This window comes from Mytilus trossulus, chromosome 2 (assembly GCF_036588685.1).
Source record: "Mytilus trossulus isolate FHL-02 chromosome 2, PNRI_Mtr1.1.1.hap1, whole genome shotgun sequence".
In the NCBI taxonomy this organism is placed as follows: Eukaryota; Metazoa; Mollusca; class Bivalvia; order Mytilida; family Mytilidae; genus Mytilus; species Mytilus trossulus.
The window spans coordinates 78,893,609-78,912,108 of NC_086374.1; the positions used below are offsets into that span (position 1 = coordinate 78,893,609).

General features: G+C 32.3%; 1 protein-coding gene across 8 annotated transcripts in view; it reads right to left on the reverse strand.

Annotated features, from left to right (window-relative positions):
* The window catches only part of LOC134708063 (histone-lysine N-methyltransferase 2C-like), a 78,990-nt gene extending 61,927 nt beyond the window's left edge, over positions 1 to 17,063 (reverse strand). For 6 of the 8 annotated variants that reach the window (XM_063568355.1, XM_063568356.1, XM_063568360.1 and 3 more), the window contains exons 1-9: positions 16,935 to 17,063; positions 9,529 to 9,614; positions 5,503 to 6,217; positions 4,815 to 4,981; positions 4,160 to 4,193; positions 2,361 to 2,579; positions 1,798 to 1,925; positions 1,163 to 1,272; positions 704 to 866 (exon numbers count right to left, since the gene is read on the reverse strand). In XM_063568355.1, coding sequence (XP_063424425.1) covers positions 704 to 866; positions 1,163 to 1,272; positions 1,798 to 1,925; positions 2,361 to 2,579; positions 4,160 to 4,193; positions 4,815 to 4,981; positions 5,503 to 6,217; positions 9,529 to 9,535 — 1,543 coding nt within the window. In that variant the 5' untranslated portion in view covers positions 9,536 to 9,614; positions 16,935 to 17,063. The remainder of the gene's footprint in view (positions 1 to 703; positions 867 to 1,162; positions 1,273 to 1,797; positions 1,926 to 2,360; positions 2,580 to 4,159; positions 4,194 to 4,814; positions 4,982 to 5,502; positions 6,218 to 9,528; positions 9,615 to 16,934) is intronic. The other 2 variants (XM_063568354.1, XM_063568357.1) reach the window with 2 other exon arrangements.
* Positions 17,064 to 18,500: the final 1,437 nt, after the last annotated feature.

The window sequence follows — 18,500 nt, forward strand, 5'->3', positions numbered from 1 at the left end:
AACAGTTGAAAAGCCAAACAAGTAAAAAGTTGTGCAAAAAACTGCTAAGGTTATCTACTCATGGGAAAGGGAAATCCTTAGTTTTTCAAAATTCAAAATATTGTAAACAGGAAATTAATAAAATTACCATATAATTGATATTCATATCAACACCGGAGGGCTTACTCTTAATATAATCTTATCTAATTAAAAAAATTAAAAGAGCTTCAGCAATTTTTGATAAGATTTTATCGGAGTAATCAAGAACTCTTGGAAATAGCTAGAGGTTGAAAGGAATCTATATTCCTCATTTGGTATTTAAGCATACTATTGACTTTAATATGCTCATGTCAGATTAGCTTTGGCAGCTGAAATGTTCACCAACAAGAGTATTCAAGGTCAACACAAGGACCTGTCTAACAATGAAGGTCAGCAACATAGACAAAGTATTTCCTCAGTCTCAAATACTGCGGATTCATTAATTTTCGTAAGATACCAATTTTTTTGTGGGTTTCATGGATACAGGTGAACCACGTTCAACAAAATACAAATATCTACAAAGATGTATATGGACTTTGGCAGAACCACGAATTCAGATATCCACGAAAATGCAAGATTTCTGCAATCCACGAAAATTGGTATCAACAAAAATAAATGAAAAAAATGTTTGAGGTATTTTGTAAATAAACAACAATATTAAGTTCAGCTTTGAAAAGTTACCCACCTATGGCATGAGCCTGATCTGTATGATCTGGACAAAGCAATGTCAGGGTTTTGATATCCTGAAAGCAACCCCTTGCAGCTGCACAGGGATAATGATACATATTATCACACTTCTGAATACGACATTTGATAGTTGACCCAAATCTATGGCAGTAATTACATTTCTGAAAAAGAAGTGAGGTAAAACATATAAGGTAAAGTTCAGAACATTTTATAGGATTTCATTTTCATCAACATTAATTTCCTGAATTGCTGCATAATAAACATAAGCAAAATAGGATCCTTTAAATCTTCAATTATAAATATAATTTTTAAAATAAACTTATGTTTGGAATTCTAAGAGGACACATAGGAATTTAAAAACCTGCAAAAATAGCAGATATCCAAAAATCATTGTGCTAATGTTCACACCTGAAGATGACATAAGTGTTACATTTATTTCCTTAACCATTTTTCATACCTGTGATATTCCACCAAAAACAGCTTTGTCAACATATAACAAAAGTAAATTACAGGACTGGACCACTCCTTCAGACCAAGCAGCACAACAGTGGTGGGCCCAAACATGTCCTGAAAATATTCACATATTTATCATATATTTTATAAATCCTAATATTTTTTGGTAAATGTCAATTTTTTAATTTTTTTTTATCTATGTTCATAAAAGGTGAAGAGCATAATAAAGGAAGAATGTTTCTGACACACAGATGCTCTCGCTTGTAAATATAAGGCAAATTCATAAATTTTCAATCTATAAAAGGAAATAACTCCAGCAGAGAGAAAGTGGCACAACCCAAATTCAAGCTTGATCTGTGCTTGCTGGTTATAAGCATTGTGTATAAGTTTCATAACATTTGATTCAGGCAAACTAAAGTAAATTTGCTAATATTTCCATCTATAAAGGGAAATAACTGTGACGCTACTCAAATTTAAACTTGATCAGTATTTTGTGGTAATAAGCATTATGTTAAAGTTTCATAACATTGGTTGAGGCAAACTTAAGTTAGGGTGCAGAATCAGCAAATTTAGCATTTTTCCATTTATAAAGGGACATATCTGGAGAACAAAATATAAATGAGATATTGTCATACAAACCTGAAAGTTCAAATAGCTGACTAGTATCAAAATCTTCTGTAAAACCAACATATGACAGTTCATTTCCAACAAAACAAGAATCATCATCCCAATTATGTGGATATCTTCTAGGAGATTTACTTCTTTCCCTGTAATAAATTTAAAGGTTTTATTTTTTTACAAAAAATTCTTACATTTTCAAGAAAAGGTCTACAATTAACTAACAATAATCAATATACAATAATAGATGACAACTTATTCTATTTCTGGACTCTAGAAAACCTTTTTCTGTTAAGAGAATCTAAAGAGAAAGTTATATTCAAAGTCCACAATCATTTGTCTTTGTTCAAAATAAACATCCAATAATTATTTTGTATGTATTATATTATATCATTTACTTTTGGTTCATGTGTTATTATGTCTTATTATTTGAGCTGTGGTATAATGATAAAGATCCTGTCTTTTTTTTGTCAAAAACCTCTTCATACTTTACAAGACAAAAACAGCTTATAATGAGGATAGTAGTTGAATAGTCTCACCAATGGTTAATCAAAACTATGAAAACAATTCATTTCTATACATACTTTATTCCTTTAACAGGACCTCTATTTCTTCTCCACGTCAAAGGCTTTGGACCTTTTTCTCCATCTTTTTCTTCAGGTTCTGGACTAAACTTTTTATCTAATTTTGACAATGTTTGTTTGGATGGATCAAAACCAGGTGTTGGCTCATATCGACAAATATCACCTTGTCCTAATAAACTTCTTTCAGCCAAATTACATAAGCTGCACATCCTTAAAGGACTGGAAATAAAAATTATATCTTTTATAAACATACATGTTTATAAACAAACAAACAAACATTTCTCATTTTTATATAGATTTGACTGTTGGTTTTCCCATTTGAATGGTTTTACACTAGTAATTTTGGGGGCCCTTTATAGCTTGCTGTTCGGTGTGAGCCAAGGGTCCATGTTGAAGACTGTACCTTGACCTTTAATTGTTTACTTTTATAAATTTTTACTTGGATGGAGAGTTGTCTCATTGGCACTCATGCCACATCTTCCTATATCTATGTATCTTTCAGAACTTTTTCAGATATTTAGATTAGGGAAAAAATCAAGAATATGTGTCCCATATTTTCATGTTCAATGAGCTTAGACATCTGGATCAACACCAGAATTTTTCAAAAATATCAAAAAGATGAAATCAAAATATATGTTAGTACTTCTGTGGCAAGAACAGATGTCAGTGATCTAAAATTCCTAGTATTTCTCATAATGTGACAACTGGAAAATTTAATATCAAGTTCCAACAGTAACATTTAATTGTTTTTAGATTCATCATGATGTATATAAGTTGGCAGGTATGTGTGCTCTAACAAAAAGTCAACATAATCATGATATCATGTACAGAGTATAAAATAGATGGAAAACTACAATCTGGGCAATGTATTGTTTGTTCTTCATTGCCTTAGTTTGTCTGTTTTGGCCAGGAGTCATTAGTTGGTGGTTGATATGGTCTGTTGTAGTCCTGTATTTATGGTGATGTATGTATTGTTTGTTCTTCATTGCCTTAGTTTGTCTGTTTTGGCCAGGAGTCATTAGTTGGTGGTTGATATGGTCTGTTGTAGTCCTGTATTTGTGGTGATGTATGTATGGTTTGTTCTTCATTGCCTTAGTTTGTCTGCTTTCACCAGGAGTCATTAGTTGGTGGTTGATATGGTCTGTTGTAGTCCTGTATTTGTGGTGATGTATGTATGGTTTGTTCTTCATTGCCTTAGTTTGTCTGTTTTCACCAGGAGTCATTAGTTGGTGGTTGATATGGTCTGTTGTAGTCCTGTATTTGTGGTGATGTATGTATTGTTTGTTCTTCATTGCCTTAGTTTGTCTGTTTTCACCAGGAGTCATTAGTTGGTGGTTGATATGGTCTGTTGTAGTCCTGTATTTGTGGTGATGTATGTATTGTTTGTTCTTCATTGCCTTAGTTTGTCTGTTTTGGCCAGGAGTCATTAGTTGGTGGTTGATATGGTCTGTTGTAGTCCTGTATTTGTGGTGATGTATGTATTGTTTGTTCTTCATTGCCTTAGTTTGTCTGTTTTCACCAGGAGTCATTAGTTGGTGGTTGATATGGTCTGTTGTAGTCCTGTATTTGTGGTGATGTATGTATTGTTTGAGAGAACCACTTTTATGCTATTGTACGTATTCTAAATCTTAACTTACTTATCTAACCTTGTTCAAGATTAAGAAAAATAATAAGTTGTCCTTTTAAAACATCTTTTCTTTAAATAAATACACATTTTGCATTATTTATTTTTTAGTGAACTCATTTTATACTTGAGATTAAAGAAGTTATTCACAATTGACTGTAAAGATACTACTTACATATCCACACCTTCCTCTAACTGATACATACAATCTACAAGAACAAAATTTGTATCGCAAAAGTATCATATATATACATGTTAATAAAAATGTATCATATATATACATGTTAATAAAAAACTCCAATATATAAACATGAAAAAAGATGTCGTACTTAGTTTACAAAAATACATGTCCATTTTAACATAAGTGGAAAACTAGATATCAGTTTCCTAAAGTAACTTGTTTTTCAGAGTTATGTAAAGATTTTATTTTTTTTGTTTTTATGCCACTTTTAAGCACCACTTTTGGGCTATTTCTTGGCGGACAGTTTTATTGGTAAAGGAAGCCGGAGTGCACAGAGAAAGTGAGAGTTATGTATACCTTTAACATTAGGAAAGCAAAAAAGTTTAACTTTTTGTAATTTGGATCATCATTGGTCTTTAACGTGATGAGTCTTTAGTCGACCTAACATGTGTCAGGCATACAAATTTAAGCATGGTATATATGATGAGGTTATTTCCAGCCCTTTTCCCCACAGAAAGTACTGATTCTTAAATTTCTAGAACACAACACTTCCTGTAATTTGAAGTTTCTACCTATTAACTCATAGACCATGTCTATTTATATTCAAAAGGCATACTTTATCATTTATTTTAACAATTATTTAACTTACTAGATTCTTCTTCTGACATACCAAAGTTTTCCATATTGATTTCTGAAGATATTTCTCCTAGAGAGGAGGATCCTTGACTACTGTTATCAAGGACTTCCATCTGAGAGAAGTTACTGCTAGGATGCTGTGACATGCTGTGTATTCCCTTGATACTACTTTTTATTTTCCTGCAAGAAATGAATTTATTTCAGCATGATGTGTATGATAAGAAACTAACAGTAGCCACAGTCAAAAGTGAAATTGAAAAATCAAGATCATTCACTATGATACCTTTTCATTTGTTCCCTCATGGATGCAACCTAATGGATATGACCATTTTCAGAGCCATGCATTAAAGTATTTGTATCTTTCTATTCTGATAGAGATAATGTTGGCCACTTGTGATCTTAATGAATATATATGAAAGTAAGACAGGCAGATATGAGTTCGGTGTTGAATGATTTTCGCTACATGCTTGTTTCATTATATTTCATAAAAAGAAATGACTCAAAGGTCTTTAAATCACAGTTTGGATTTAATAGATCCATTGGCTAAAGTTTCAGACAAAACAAAAAAGATTAACAACTAATAAAATGTTTAAAAGGTAGTTTTCTTATAGACTGATGACAGATTCTAAGTAAATTTTATAAGAGTCTTTTATTAAAGCGAAGTGGCAAATTTCCAATGTGTATATTAACTGCAAACTCACGTTTTCTTTTTAGGCAGAAACTCTATCCCATCTTTCCTTGGTCTACCTGGTCCACGTTTAATTGGTAGCAGTTGTTGCTGCTGTAAATGAACATTTATCTGTTGAGCTCCCTGTACAGGTAAAATATCTCCTGGACGTACAGATAAAATATCATCAGGAGCAACAGCTAACAGAGTTTCACTATAACGGGACTCAGAAAATCTATTGAGCTGGTAAGTTTTTGAAACTTCTTGAGCCAAAGAGATGTCTGTTCCAGATTCTGATATAAATGGACACGAGTCTTGTGGCGAGTGAGCTGATAAAAATGTCTCACTTTCAATATTTACTGAATCACCAGTGTCTGTATTGCATACTTCTGCTTCAATAACATCCGGGAAATCAGGTTCTTCTATTCCCAATACCTCCTGGTTACTACCGTAATCAAAATCTTCTGAGTTTGTTAAATCAGGTGGACCATTGCTATCAGTGATTTCTAAAGTATCAGTGACAGAAACAGTTTTAGGAAGATGGTCAATTTTATCCAAGTCTGAATCTTCTGGATTTAGATCAGGTGGGTCACTGCAGTAAGCCTCATTTTCATCTTCAAAAGATGATGCAATCTGTGTGATATCAGGAGGGGCGCCTGTTGAAGACTGACTGTTATCAGAGTCTGTCACTGTTGTGGTTGTGTCTGCCAAATCAGCCTCTAAGGTCTTAAGGCCCTGGTCTCCGGGGTCTACAATTTAATTTAAGATAATCTTTACAAATCTATGAGGTAAATAACAATTGATCTATCCAATAGGAAGTAATGCTGTTGTGTCAAATATGACAATTCATGATCAAAATCCCAGAACTCTGGAGTGGCAAACCAAACCATTCTTAATCAGAGCAAGAATACATTCACCTATCTCAGGATCAACAGAATTTGATCCAACCATACATTAACTACCACGATATAACAAAATGCCATGTATTTATCTGATGGTCAAAGTCCTATCACTCTGAAACAACACATCATATTTTTTTATCTAATTTTACAGTGTGTTAAATTTACCAATTCCAACAATTATGTAAATTTCACAGTAAATTAATCCATGCAAATTCAGGATATGGTAAAACATGTGAAAAATTAATTTAATCTTACAAATAAAGTCTAAAACTCTGGAATAACAATCCAGAAAATATATAATTGCTTTGCCAGCCGCAGCTGGATACGACCACAGAGGTCCAATCCTAAATGGTTGGGGCAAAAAAGGACACAATATTTGCGCTTGATACAGGTCTGAATTTGGATTGTAATTGAATATTTGACACATAATAGGTTTATGACATAAAATAACTGTAGTCAAATAACTTAGAATTGGTTATATGATTTGAATTTTGCTTTGGTGAAATACTCTATGCTATTGTGTATTGAACACCCCCACCCTTTTTTTGTGGGAAATTTTGATTAATTTCTGAAATCTGAAATGAGAAAAAATGCCCCCCCCCCCCCTTTTTAATTTCCAAAAACAAAATTCTTTCCCTCAAGACATGGTCAAAATCTCAACTCAAATTTCCAATGGATTTTACAGCCATAATTACCCATTCAAATACATCATAAAAGTCTTAAATAAATAATTTAAAAGCAGTGTAAGGAAGGTAATCCAAACATTGTACAACTTTGCACAATTTAGTTTTTTTGGATAACCTCCCTTTCACTGCTTTGAAATTGTCCATTAACCAGGAAACCCTTGTTTTTCCCCTAATTCCTATACGGTTTGAGCCATAATGCCACAAAGCCAATCGTAACCATCCCTTTGAGGTATAGAAAATGTGGTATAGTTTCACAGAGATCCATACACTTAAACACAAGTTATTGTCTGGAAACTAAAAAAAATGCCTTTCTGGACCTCTTTTTGACCCCTAATTCCTAAGCTGTTAGGACCATAACCCCTTAAAATCAATCCAAACCTTCCTTTTGAGGTTATAAACTTGTGTTTAAACTTCATAGATTTCTATTGTCTTATACTAAAATTTTGTCTGGAAACAAACTGTCTTTGGACGACAACGACGCCGTGATACCAATATACCACCACAAAATTTGGTTGCAGTCGTATCAAGAAAAAATAATAAAAAGCAAGCTTCCAATTATCTTTCCCAGCAATAACATATAGATTTGTGAAAATCATTCAGTTATACTAGTGTGTGATATGTGAATCAACTACATGGAATTGTGAAATTCCAACTGATGCCTTTAAATCTTCATATCAAATAACATTTACTTATTGGTTCCCTTTTAAACAAGGATTCAGAAAAATTTTCACACAATTTTTGTCATTTTGAGATGTCTAAAAAGTTGATACTCTTTTTTTCAAGTAGTAGATTTCACACAAGATTCTTAAAACATCAACGATCTTGTATTGACTGTTTCATCCTTTTTATTTCATGAATTTTCTTATAATTCTACTTAAAACCTCCTAGAACATTTCAGGTAAGGCATCAGTTAAAAATGGAAATGATTTTAATGACTCAAATAGAAATTTCTTAGACATCGCTAGCATTTATATCAGTTTCTGAGACGAAATTAAAACCAGAAGTATTGCAACAATACTAAATGTACAAGTAATTATGGATTCATTTCTGGGATTAGTTACTCTTAACAAATTGACAGGAAATCACTGGGTTTTTAATTTTATTACCTTTTAAAGTGTTAAAATATAATAAATATTAGTTGCATTTGTTTAATTAAGCATGAAATCATTTAAGTGTCCTATCTGCTGAAAACAATTACATGCATGCATATTAAATAGTAAATAAAGCACCCGTCTATTCCTCATAAAAAAAATACTTTTTATTCAACATAAATAAAATTGAGTCTTAATTAGAACTTAGAACCAGGATAGTAATGATGCATAATGTATAAACTACAAAACGTTATAAAAAAGAACAGTATTATCTTAACCTGAATTTTGTATGCTATTGTTGTATTTATTAGTTACCAATTTTCCACCCACTCTTGGTGGTTATTTTGTTGCAATTTTCACGTTTTTCTTCTATTTCTGGTTAATGACAGACACACAACCTTTCCAATGTTATTCTTTGTGAATTTGGAATATTTTAACATTTGCTAAGTATTCTAGAAGCATTTACGATTACCTTTAAAACTTCTTCGTGATGATGGAAAATGTTTTTAATGAATATACAGCAAACACCAACATACAATGTAAAATTATCAGAGTTTCACTAGACTTTTTAATAAACAAATGACAAAATGTGTTTTTTCCCCCACAGAACTACCATTAAAAAAAGAATACATCCTATTTATTAAGTTTAATTTTTGTAATGAAAGAAGGTGAAACGGTATTCAAGATATTTAAAATTACTTTACAATTGCATTGGTTCAATATTTTTTTTAAGATGGCTGTTCTAGGTTCTTGCTTCATTTACTGTTATAAGACACAATTGTAGGCTTAACATAATTTTGTTTAAAAAAATTTGAGAAGCACCAAAATTTATTGAATGTATTATTTATCAATTCCTCCATTTATTCATTCAAACTATAGCTACATGTACAAGGCAATATGTTGGGTGTCCACATCTCCCTGTTTGTTAATTCTGAAGTGTGGTGAGTCACTGGTGGCCCCTGGACATCATTCATATTTCTTGGTGAAAAAACTATTGTATAGAATTCAAAAGGTTAAAATCTTTTTATTTGTTCAAGGTTAATATCTAACGTTTACCATCAAGACATGTCCAATTACCATTCTGGTCTAAAGAGTTCAGACACCACCATGTGGGCCAAAATACTGATTGACAGTGTCATATTTTTTGTCCCCATGTACATATAACATGCCTATGCCCATTATGGAAATTGTAACAGACACAAACTCCTGAACTTGATAATCTACTGAAATAAATCTCTCACACTGCAAAGTAAGCAAAGTGTTCATTCAAAACTCAATTCATAATCATAAGTGATATTAATAAATAAATATAAAATGCATAAATGAAACAAAATCTTTTCTAATCCATGCAAACCAAACATAAAAATCAATAGATACAAACCTGACATTTTCAGCTTGACAACATTGAAAATTGCTCAGGTGCCTTTCAACTTGTGTAGACCAAAACTTGCTGTGGCAAAATGGCAGCTTTTGGAACAGAAATTATAATAAAAATAAATGTTCAACAAAACCAAATGTGTAATGGTAAAATAAAAGACACAACATTTTAACAGCACCACAGCAGGAGTCAGATGTTTTATTGAAATAGGAACAAGTTCTTGAAATTTTCTGATTAAAAAACTGTATACCATAAAAATAGCACAGACAAATAAATTTCTTGTGAAAGTTAAAGTTGAAGCTTTAAAAGACTTTTTTTCAATATTTTTTTCCCTATCAATAAAACCTCTACCTCAAGCAAACTTAGTTTTACAACATATAATATAACTTTTGGTTGAAAAGTGCATGTTTTAATTTGTTACAAATTTTTACTATCATGGTCATTCATTGACAGGTTTACATGTCAACCTAATGTACATGTACATGTATATATAGTATCCTCTTTTTCTCTGCACTCCATATTCATGTTAACTGCATATTTAAAATGTGGACTATATATTATAATGCAATTAACATGCTTAAGAGGAATCACATGTACATATCTATGACATAATGTAGTACGAAAGCCTGGTTTGTCTCATGATGCTGTGCTTTCTTTAACTGCAGGAGCTTGTTTTGGACCCTTTGCAGAGTTTGAACTTAAAATATTGGCATGGTAGCCCACAGCTTAAATTATGTAGCCAACATATATAGTCCTATACTAGAAAAGCAGAAATTGAAGTAGCCCACACCAACTTTTAGAGGCCATTGGCAAGTGGGTCCCTGCTAATTTCAAACCTTGCTTTGCCAGATCAAGTTTCAGACTTCAAAACTCCTTCTCAATAAACACATGGATAACAGTGTTCTAGCCAGGATTTGAAAAGGACAAGGTGGTCCGAGAACACAATTAATTCGTAGTGCATTTCTTTTAGAACATAAATGAAAATAAAAAAAATCCCACCTGCGCTTTCTCAAAGAAACTTTGACAGTGTGTTGTACTACTTTTGGGACAAATTATATCAAATTTATAGAAAACTTCATCGTCTCTAACTCAAAATATGGACAATTTTATGTTAAGGGCGTCTTGAAATCTTTTGACAGCTTCCGAAGTGCTCATTTTCAACCTTTTTCAGCTGGACCAAATCACTACTTTCCTTTAAAATTCTGGACCCAAATTTTTTTACAGTGTAATTTCATCCCCCTTCTTGCAATTTGAGGCAGTGAACATGGAGAAATAAATTTGGAAGGGGTATAAAAATTAATGGCAAGTAACCCACTGTCAACACTAGGGACTATATTTGTGAACAACGAAAATCAAGGGACGACAATGGTGGTCTCGGACCTAATAGGGTAGAAAGAGTTGACAAATCTTAAAAAAACTTGGTATGAACAAAGCTTAATGTATTATAACACTGCTTACAAAGTTTCATGACAATAGGATGAACATTATAGACATTAAGTTAAGTTCTATACTCATCTTTACGTGTAAAATTTTGACGTTAAAATTGAAAAATTTCAACTATCAACATTTGGGGCTTTAAAAATTAAAATATTGCAAAAAAATACTTTTTAAATGCCTTAACATATAACTTATCATGTACTAAAAGCAATAGAGTACTCATTTGATTTATCAGACTTGGCATAATTATTCAAAAGTCAAATTTATATGAGCCTGTGCCTAAAAATTCAGGTTTTTCAATGAAGGGGAGCCTTACATGAAGATGTAATATTTTCCAGCAATTTTTAATTTGTGAAGCTTTTTAGTTATAAATAATCCTTACATATGTATTTAAAGTACTTTAAATGGAAAGAAAAGTTACAAATAACATATCATATTAGTTTAAAAGGGTCTTAGGCCAAGTAAGACTGGAAAAAATTTAGGGTCAATTAAGGCCGTGCTACATATTTACATTAAAAAATGCATATTGAGGCTATAAGAAATAAAAATTTGTGTCTTTTTTATCATTTCTATACTCATGTGACATGATACAACAAATCTGAGCACAAAAAGACTCTTGCAATTAACTTTTCTTACAAGCAGTATGGGCTGAAACAAAGATTTTTGCCTTTTTAGGGAAAAACTTGCATGCAATTTATTCTCAACAGGCTTATATTTAAACCACTTGCTATCCTACAGAAGAAAAGAAATTTATTATGTGAAATGGAACAGGTACAATAGACATTGTAAAGTGCATTTGATACAAATTTAGTGAGGTCTGTAATATGGACATCAAATTTTATATACCAAGCTCCCCACTATTGCCTTCATCCAAACAAGGCGTTAGACAAGGGTCATTTATACAACAAATTTTGCACATTTTATCTGAGATAGACTTCTTTTCTGTAGATTCAGAGTTCATAAATAAGTAAAAGAAGCAGGTAAAGGCATAGAAACACAAATATTGACCCATAAAAACCTGTCGGATAGAAAGTCAGGATGCCATTTATGCATCAATATTGAAAAAGTTATAAAATGCCTATTTTGACCATAAAATGCCAAAATTGGTCATTTTTGCAGAAATTCTATAAAATAAAAGTTTAAATCCTTTAGTTTCATGCTATTTGACAAGTTGACACCATCAAATCATTTAGGGAAGTTGCCAGAGTACAAATTCTATATTTACAGATTTCACCTCTTAGGTCCGAGAACACAATTAATTCGTAGTGCATTTCTTTTAGAACATAAATGAAAATAAAAAAAATCCCACCTGCGCTTTCTCAAAGAAACTTTGACAGTGTGTTGTACTACTTTTGGGACAAATTATATCAAATTTATAGAAAACTTCATCGTCTCTAACTCAAAATATGGACAATTTTATGTTAAGGGCGTCTTGAAATCTTTTGACAGCTTCCGAAGTGCTCATTTTCAACCTTTTTCAGCTGGACCAAATCACTACTTTCCTTTAAAATTCTGGACCCAAATTTTTTTACAGTGTAATTTCATCCCCCTTCTTGCAATTTGAGGCAGTGAACATGGAGAAATAAATTTGGAAGGGGTATAAAAATTAATGGCAAGTAACCCACTGTCAACACTAGGGACTATATTTGTGAACAACGAAAATCAAGGGACGACAATGGTGGTCTCGGACCAGGTGCTAGTCAGAAATTAATAGGGCAATTTTATGTAAGACTGTCATTGAAAAAAGGTCAATTTTACGCGAAAATCTATATTATTAAACTAGAGGCTCTAAAGAGCCGGTGTCGCTCACCTTGGTATATGTGAATATTAAACAAAGGAAGCAGATGGATTCATGAAAAAATTGTGTTTTGGTGATGGTGATGTGTTTGTAAATCTTACTTTACTAAACAGTCTTGCTACTTACAATTATCTCTATCTAAAATGAACTTGGCCCAGTAGTATCAATGGAAATGTTTATTAAAATTTATGCAAATTGTTAAAAATTGACTATACAGGACAATAACTCCTTAGGGGGTCAATTGACCATTTCGGTCATGTTGACTTATTTGTAAATCTTACTTTGTTGAACATTATTGCTGTTTACAGTTTATCTTTATCTATAATAATATTCAAGATAATAACCAAAAACAGCAAAATTTCCTTAAAATTACCAATTCACGGGCAGCAACCCAACAACGGGTTGTCAGATTCATCTGAAAATAACAGGGCAGATAGATATTGATCTGATAAACAATTTTAACCCATGTCAGATTTGCTCTTAATGCTTTGGTTTTTGAGTTATAAGCCAAAAACTGCATTTTATCCCTATGTTCTATTTTTAGCCGTAGTGGCCATCTTGGTTAGTTGACCGGGTCATGCCACACATTTTTTAATCAAGATACCCCAAAGATGATTGTTGCCGAGTTTGGATTAATTTGGTCCAGTAGTTTCAGAGAAGAAGATTTTTGTAAAAGCTAACGACGACGGAGGCCGGACAACAGACGCCAAGTGATGGGAAAAGCTCACTTGGCCCTTTAGGCCAGGTGAGCTAAAAAAGGGCAATTATTCATGTTATTTAAGCCTCATTATAATTAATAAGCGAATAACTTTTATGATGCATTATGGAAACATCAAGTTTCAGTTAAAGTGGAGTTATGTAATTTAATTCTTTAGACACAATTATTTTTTATAGTTGACTTCATAAATCTGTGGTCATGATGCTGAGACCCTCTTTGGGATAATTTTTCGTTATACCTGTTTTAATGTGTATCAAAATAACATGTAGTTACTGTCACTATACCAGTCTGGCCAGATACATTTCGCAATATTGGGAATTCTTGATTGCACTTAATAGATAAATTAATGGAAGTTACATGTAAGATGCAAAAAAATATAATTTTCAAAATATTTATTTTTGAAGTGTATTCATGTGAAAATAATTAAAATTGATTTTATATTCTAATATGCATTTGCTTTTACAATTTTTTATATATATATATTTAATCTTTTTACGAAAAGAAACATAAATTTAAGTAATATATATATTGTGAACAGGTAATAAATAAGGGGAAGTAATCAAATTGTTTGTCAAACATTTTTGAAATACACAAATTATTTAAGACCTAAAACTAAGGTAATTGGAGTTAGTTAACCATGTGTTTGACAACAAAGCAGTCAGGTAAAGCCATACACTTATTAATAGTTCACTTAATTTGACAGCTTGCACAGGTAGCTGTCCAGAACTTCCAGTTCATAGAACAATAACAATTTTAATGGTATTTTAAAGGCATTAAAAAAGGGTGGCACCCTGTTCAAATTTGTAGCTAGAACACTAGATAAGAAAATGAAGCAGCAAAAAAAAAATTGTTTATATATCTATATTTTCATTATTTTCAAGAAAAAGTCCCTTTTCAATTATTTCTTAATTTTCGCTAGCCAAGGGTTACCATCCAAATCCCTCCTCTCCACCCTTGGCAGATTAAGCCAACATTTTTTATAACAATGTTGCGCACTCTATTGGTAGTTTATTAAAGTCACGCCCATTCAGAATACATTTATATTCTTGACCAATGGTAGCACTTGAACTCTTCAATTTAGAGGTAAATACACCGTACAGGTATAAGTCTACAGATTGCTTAAATCGTATCCCAAAGAGGATACAAGACTTGAAACTCAATTGTCACGTATTTTACATTGCATTTATAAATGATCTGTATGGAAAAACTTTGCAATTTTACTTCCAAAATATTCTCCAGTTTACAGACCTTTGGTTCATGTCAGATATAAATAATATGCCAATGCTGGTCGAAGGCATCATGAATATAATCACTCTGATCTACGGATCACCAAAGGCCATTCCTACATAGGATACAACGTCCATTTACCATTGTTTACTAAATATTTTGTACACACGTTGATAACTTTGTATTGGACGAACTTTTTTTTGAATGAATACTACTCTTAAAGTATAAAGACACAGAGTAACGTTTGTCATATCATGATTTCATAGCTTTCAACATCGATTTCAAACAAATGCTTTGAAACTCTGAATGCAAGTGTTCAAGTCAAACGCTCATGTAATACCAAACGGACTAGACCTTGTTTAGGAAAGATAATACCAGAGGATTCCGGTAAAAAAGTTTTGAACAGGAAATACAAATATAAGATTTATTGTAGGAACGGAAAAATAAAATAAAATAAAATCTTACTGGTAAACAATGGTAAATACAAATAAGATTTTCAGGTGGAACAAATTTTAGGGTTGGTCGGTAAAGGGTAAACAAACAATGTTTTAACTTAAGCCTAGCGTCTAGATTCTACACACATTTGTGCAAGAAATATACATCGGAACTTCTATCAGTCGATAAAAAACATTCAAATTGCCACTTAATATAGTCATATGTTTAGGGATGTAAGGACTTGATGCATAATAAGCATGTGGCAATTGTTTACTTACACTTTACATTTACACAAGATCATGTTATAGGTGCTTTTTGATTGGATGCAGCGAGTTTTGACTGCAACCAATGAAAATCATTACCATGTGTCTCTGAAATTCTATCTCAATCCACCAAGGGTAGACTGGAGGGAAGTGGATCACATCCCTTGGCTAGCGAAGATGTTATTTCTTAAGACATTCTTAACATATTAAATATCAAATGGAAAAAAAGGGAAAATTTGTAATTATGTTCATCATAAGTCTATGTTATCAATATTCAATTCCTATGAAAAAACTCTGCTTAATAATATAAAACACCAATATCGTAACGAAGTAGTAAAATATTTAAGCACAAATGTTAAACAATTTAAATACATGAGCAGCATACATATGATTCTTTCGGCGGGAGTAAAAATCTCCCGCTTTTCAGACCCTCTTCCGTCCCTCCCGTTAAAATTCGAAATTTTCCGCTTTTGAAAATGTCAACCTCATAAAATTTTCAATACACATTTTTGTTTAGAAATTGGTAGGGACAGAGAAAATGTCCAAGAAACTCGAAATTGATATGGGAAAAGTCCGAGAAAAACGGAAGTTTTCCTGTTCTGGGGTCATCATAGTTATCAAAGGTACCAGGATTATAATTTAGTATGCCAGATGCACGTTTCGTCTACATAAGACTCATCAGTGATGCTCATATCAAAAAAGATATAAAGCTAAACAAGCACAAATGGATATGCAGGTGTTGAAAGGTATGGAATAGTTGTTCCTTTAAACAAACAAAAAAAGAGGAAGATATGCAGTTTAAAAACACAAAAAAAACATCGCGTACATCGATAAAAAGGTCAATAATAAATCTCCAGTTATGAGACCCAAACTCCAGCTGAAAATTTTCAAATCTCCAGTTGTGGCTTGACAACTCTGTCACATGTCTGGAACGGAGTAATTGTAGCAAATGACTATATATCCTGGGGTCCAAAGGTAGCCATCCATCTAAGACACATCAGATTTTCAGTAATTGAAGAAGAAAAAAAGAAACAAGTTTGTAGAATATACACATATTTTTTTATGTTTATTTTCTACATTGAAGTCATGTGTAAAATTTGCTTTTAATAGTTTACTTTCCTGCAAATATAGAGTAGGGAAAAGTTGTTCAATGGAAGCACCTTGCATACTTTTATGAACGAAATATAATGTGGACCAAAACTTTTGATATCCTATGTCCAAAAGGATGTTGGATAATTGTAACTATTAAGTTCAAAATCCAGCTTCAATGTGTCAAATATAACATCAACTATAGTCTATAGCCCAGATTATGAATGTACTAAACCCTGTATAGTGGCATAGCTTCTTTGAAAAAAAAGGATGCACAACTTTCATCTGAGATCTGTCTTTCTGTATATAAACAAGTCATGGTTTTTTTAAGAACTGAAATAATAATTGGATTTTAAATTAATTTCAACGTCTTCGCACCAGCTCGGTCCTGGACGTATTGATTTGCCTAGTCCTTTATTTTATGTAGGTTTTGGTGCATTACCTACAAATTATTGTTGGCTGCAAAATTGTGTTTCTTCAGTGTAAATACGTCATTTACGTAGACGATAGAAACCCGCACATCCAATCGCTTCTTTTCACGGCTTTTGTTGATAGATTTTGGCATCCATTTTCATAGTTAAACAAAAATAGTTCCTACTTCCGGTTTTAGAAACTTTCGATTTTTTCTTTGTTTTTAATACTTTATCGATAAAAATAGATAGTTATAGACAAAATAAACATGAGAGAATTCATTTCTGGATAGAACTTTACACATTTACAGCTTTATCGAAAAGGTCAAAATGTGAAAGGGCGATATTAGCGTATGAAAATATAACGGAGAGCTTCGGTAACAGTATTACCTCCCTTTAAAATGTACTTTTCCTGTAAAAATTTATATCGATAAACAATTATTTTTTTAAATGTGAGATTTGGGGGATTTTTTTTCAAATGACATTTACATTTAGGAAAAATGCATGTTTGCACCTGTCCTAAGTCAGGAATCTGATGTACAGTAGTTGTCGTTTGTTTATGTAATATATACGTGTTTCTCGTTTCTCGTTTTGTTTATATAGATTAGACCGTTGGTTTTCCCGTTTGAATGGTTTTACACTAGTAAATTTGGGGCCCTTTATAGCTTGTTGTTCGGTGTGAACCAAGGCTCCGTGTTGAAGGCCGTACTTTAACCTATAATGGTTTAATTTTTAATTGTTATTTGGATGGAGAGTTGTCTCATTGGCACTCACACCACATCTTCCTATATCTATGAAAAGTTCAAAAAAGAAACTTCAAATGTTAATTTATCTCAATTCGATCAGAGACATATGACGCGGATGATAGATTTCTTGGATTATATGTCTCTGATTTCATCATACTATAGGTTCAGCAATCCCTTCTTATATTTAACAGGTGGGACTGTATCATTGTATAAGGATACTGATGTCCCACCTTTCAAACAAGATTAGTGATTGACTGATTAACTTGTGAGCAATTGTGATCTGTCTCGTCTCACTTTGCGTCCGTCTGTCCGCCCGTCTATCTGTAGATTGTTGTCAGGTGTGGATTAAGGCGGTTTCACCATAACTTTAATTCCTCGCTAATTTTACACAGAATAGCTCGAGATATCTACATTTCACCCCTTCAGAAGAATATTTCAATAAGTTTACCTCTAAAAAAAAACCTCAAAAAAATTTCGCCTCGCTCCGCTCGGCAAAAATAGAAATTGCGCCCCCCCCTAACTGAAAATCCTCGATCCGCCCCTGAAACCTATGGTATACTCCTACAATTCCACCTATTCAACACTAATAGGATGATTGATTCAAGATCTACAGTCCCACCTATTATTCATCCGTAGTATCGAATCAGTAGCTATGGTATCCTCCTAAAATAGAGAAGAGACTTTACATAAAGTATATCTATTAAATGATAGTGATTTGAATTCTTCTTCTTAGTCAATTTCATTTTCGGAATTATAAAGCAAATGATATATAGCCTGTTCTTCTTGAATAATAAGAAATACTAAAATGTAGGACATATTAAATTCCTAAGTATTTTTTTTATACCATACTGT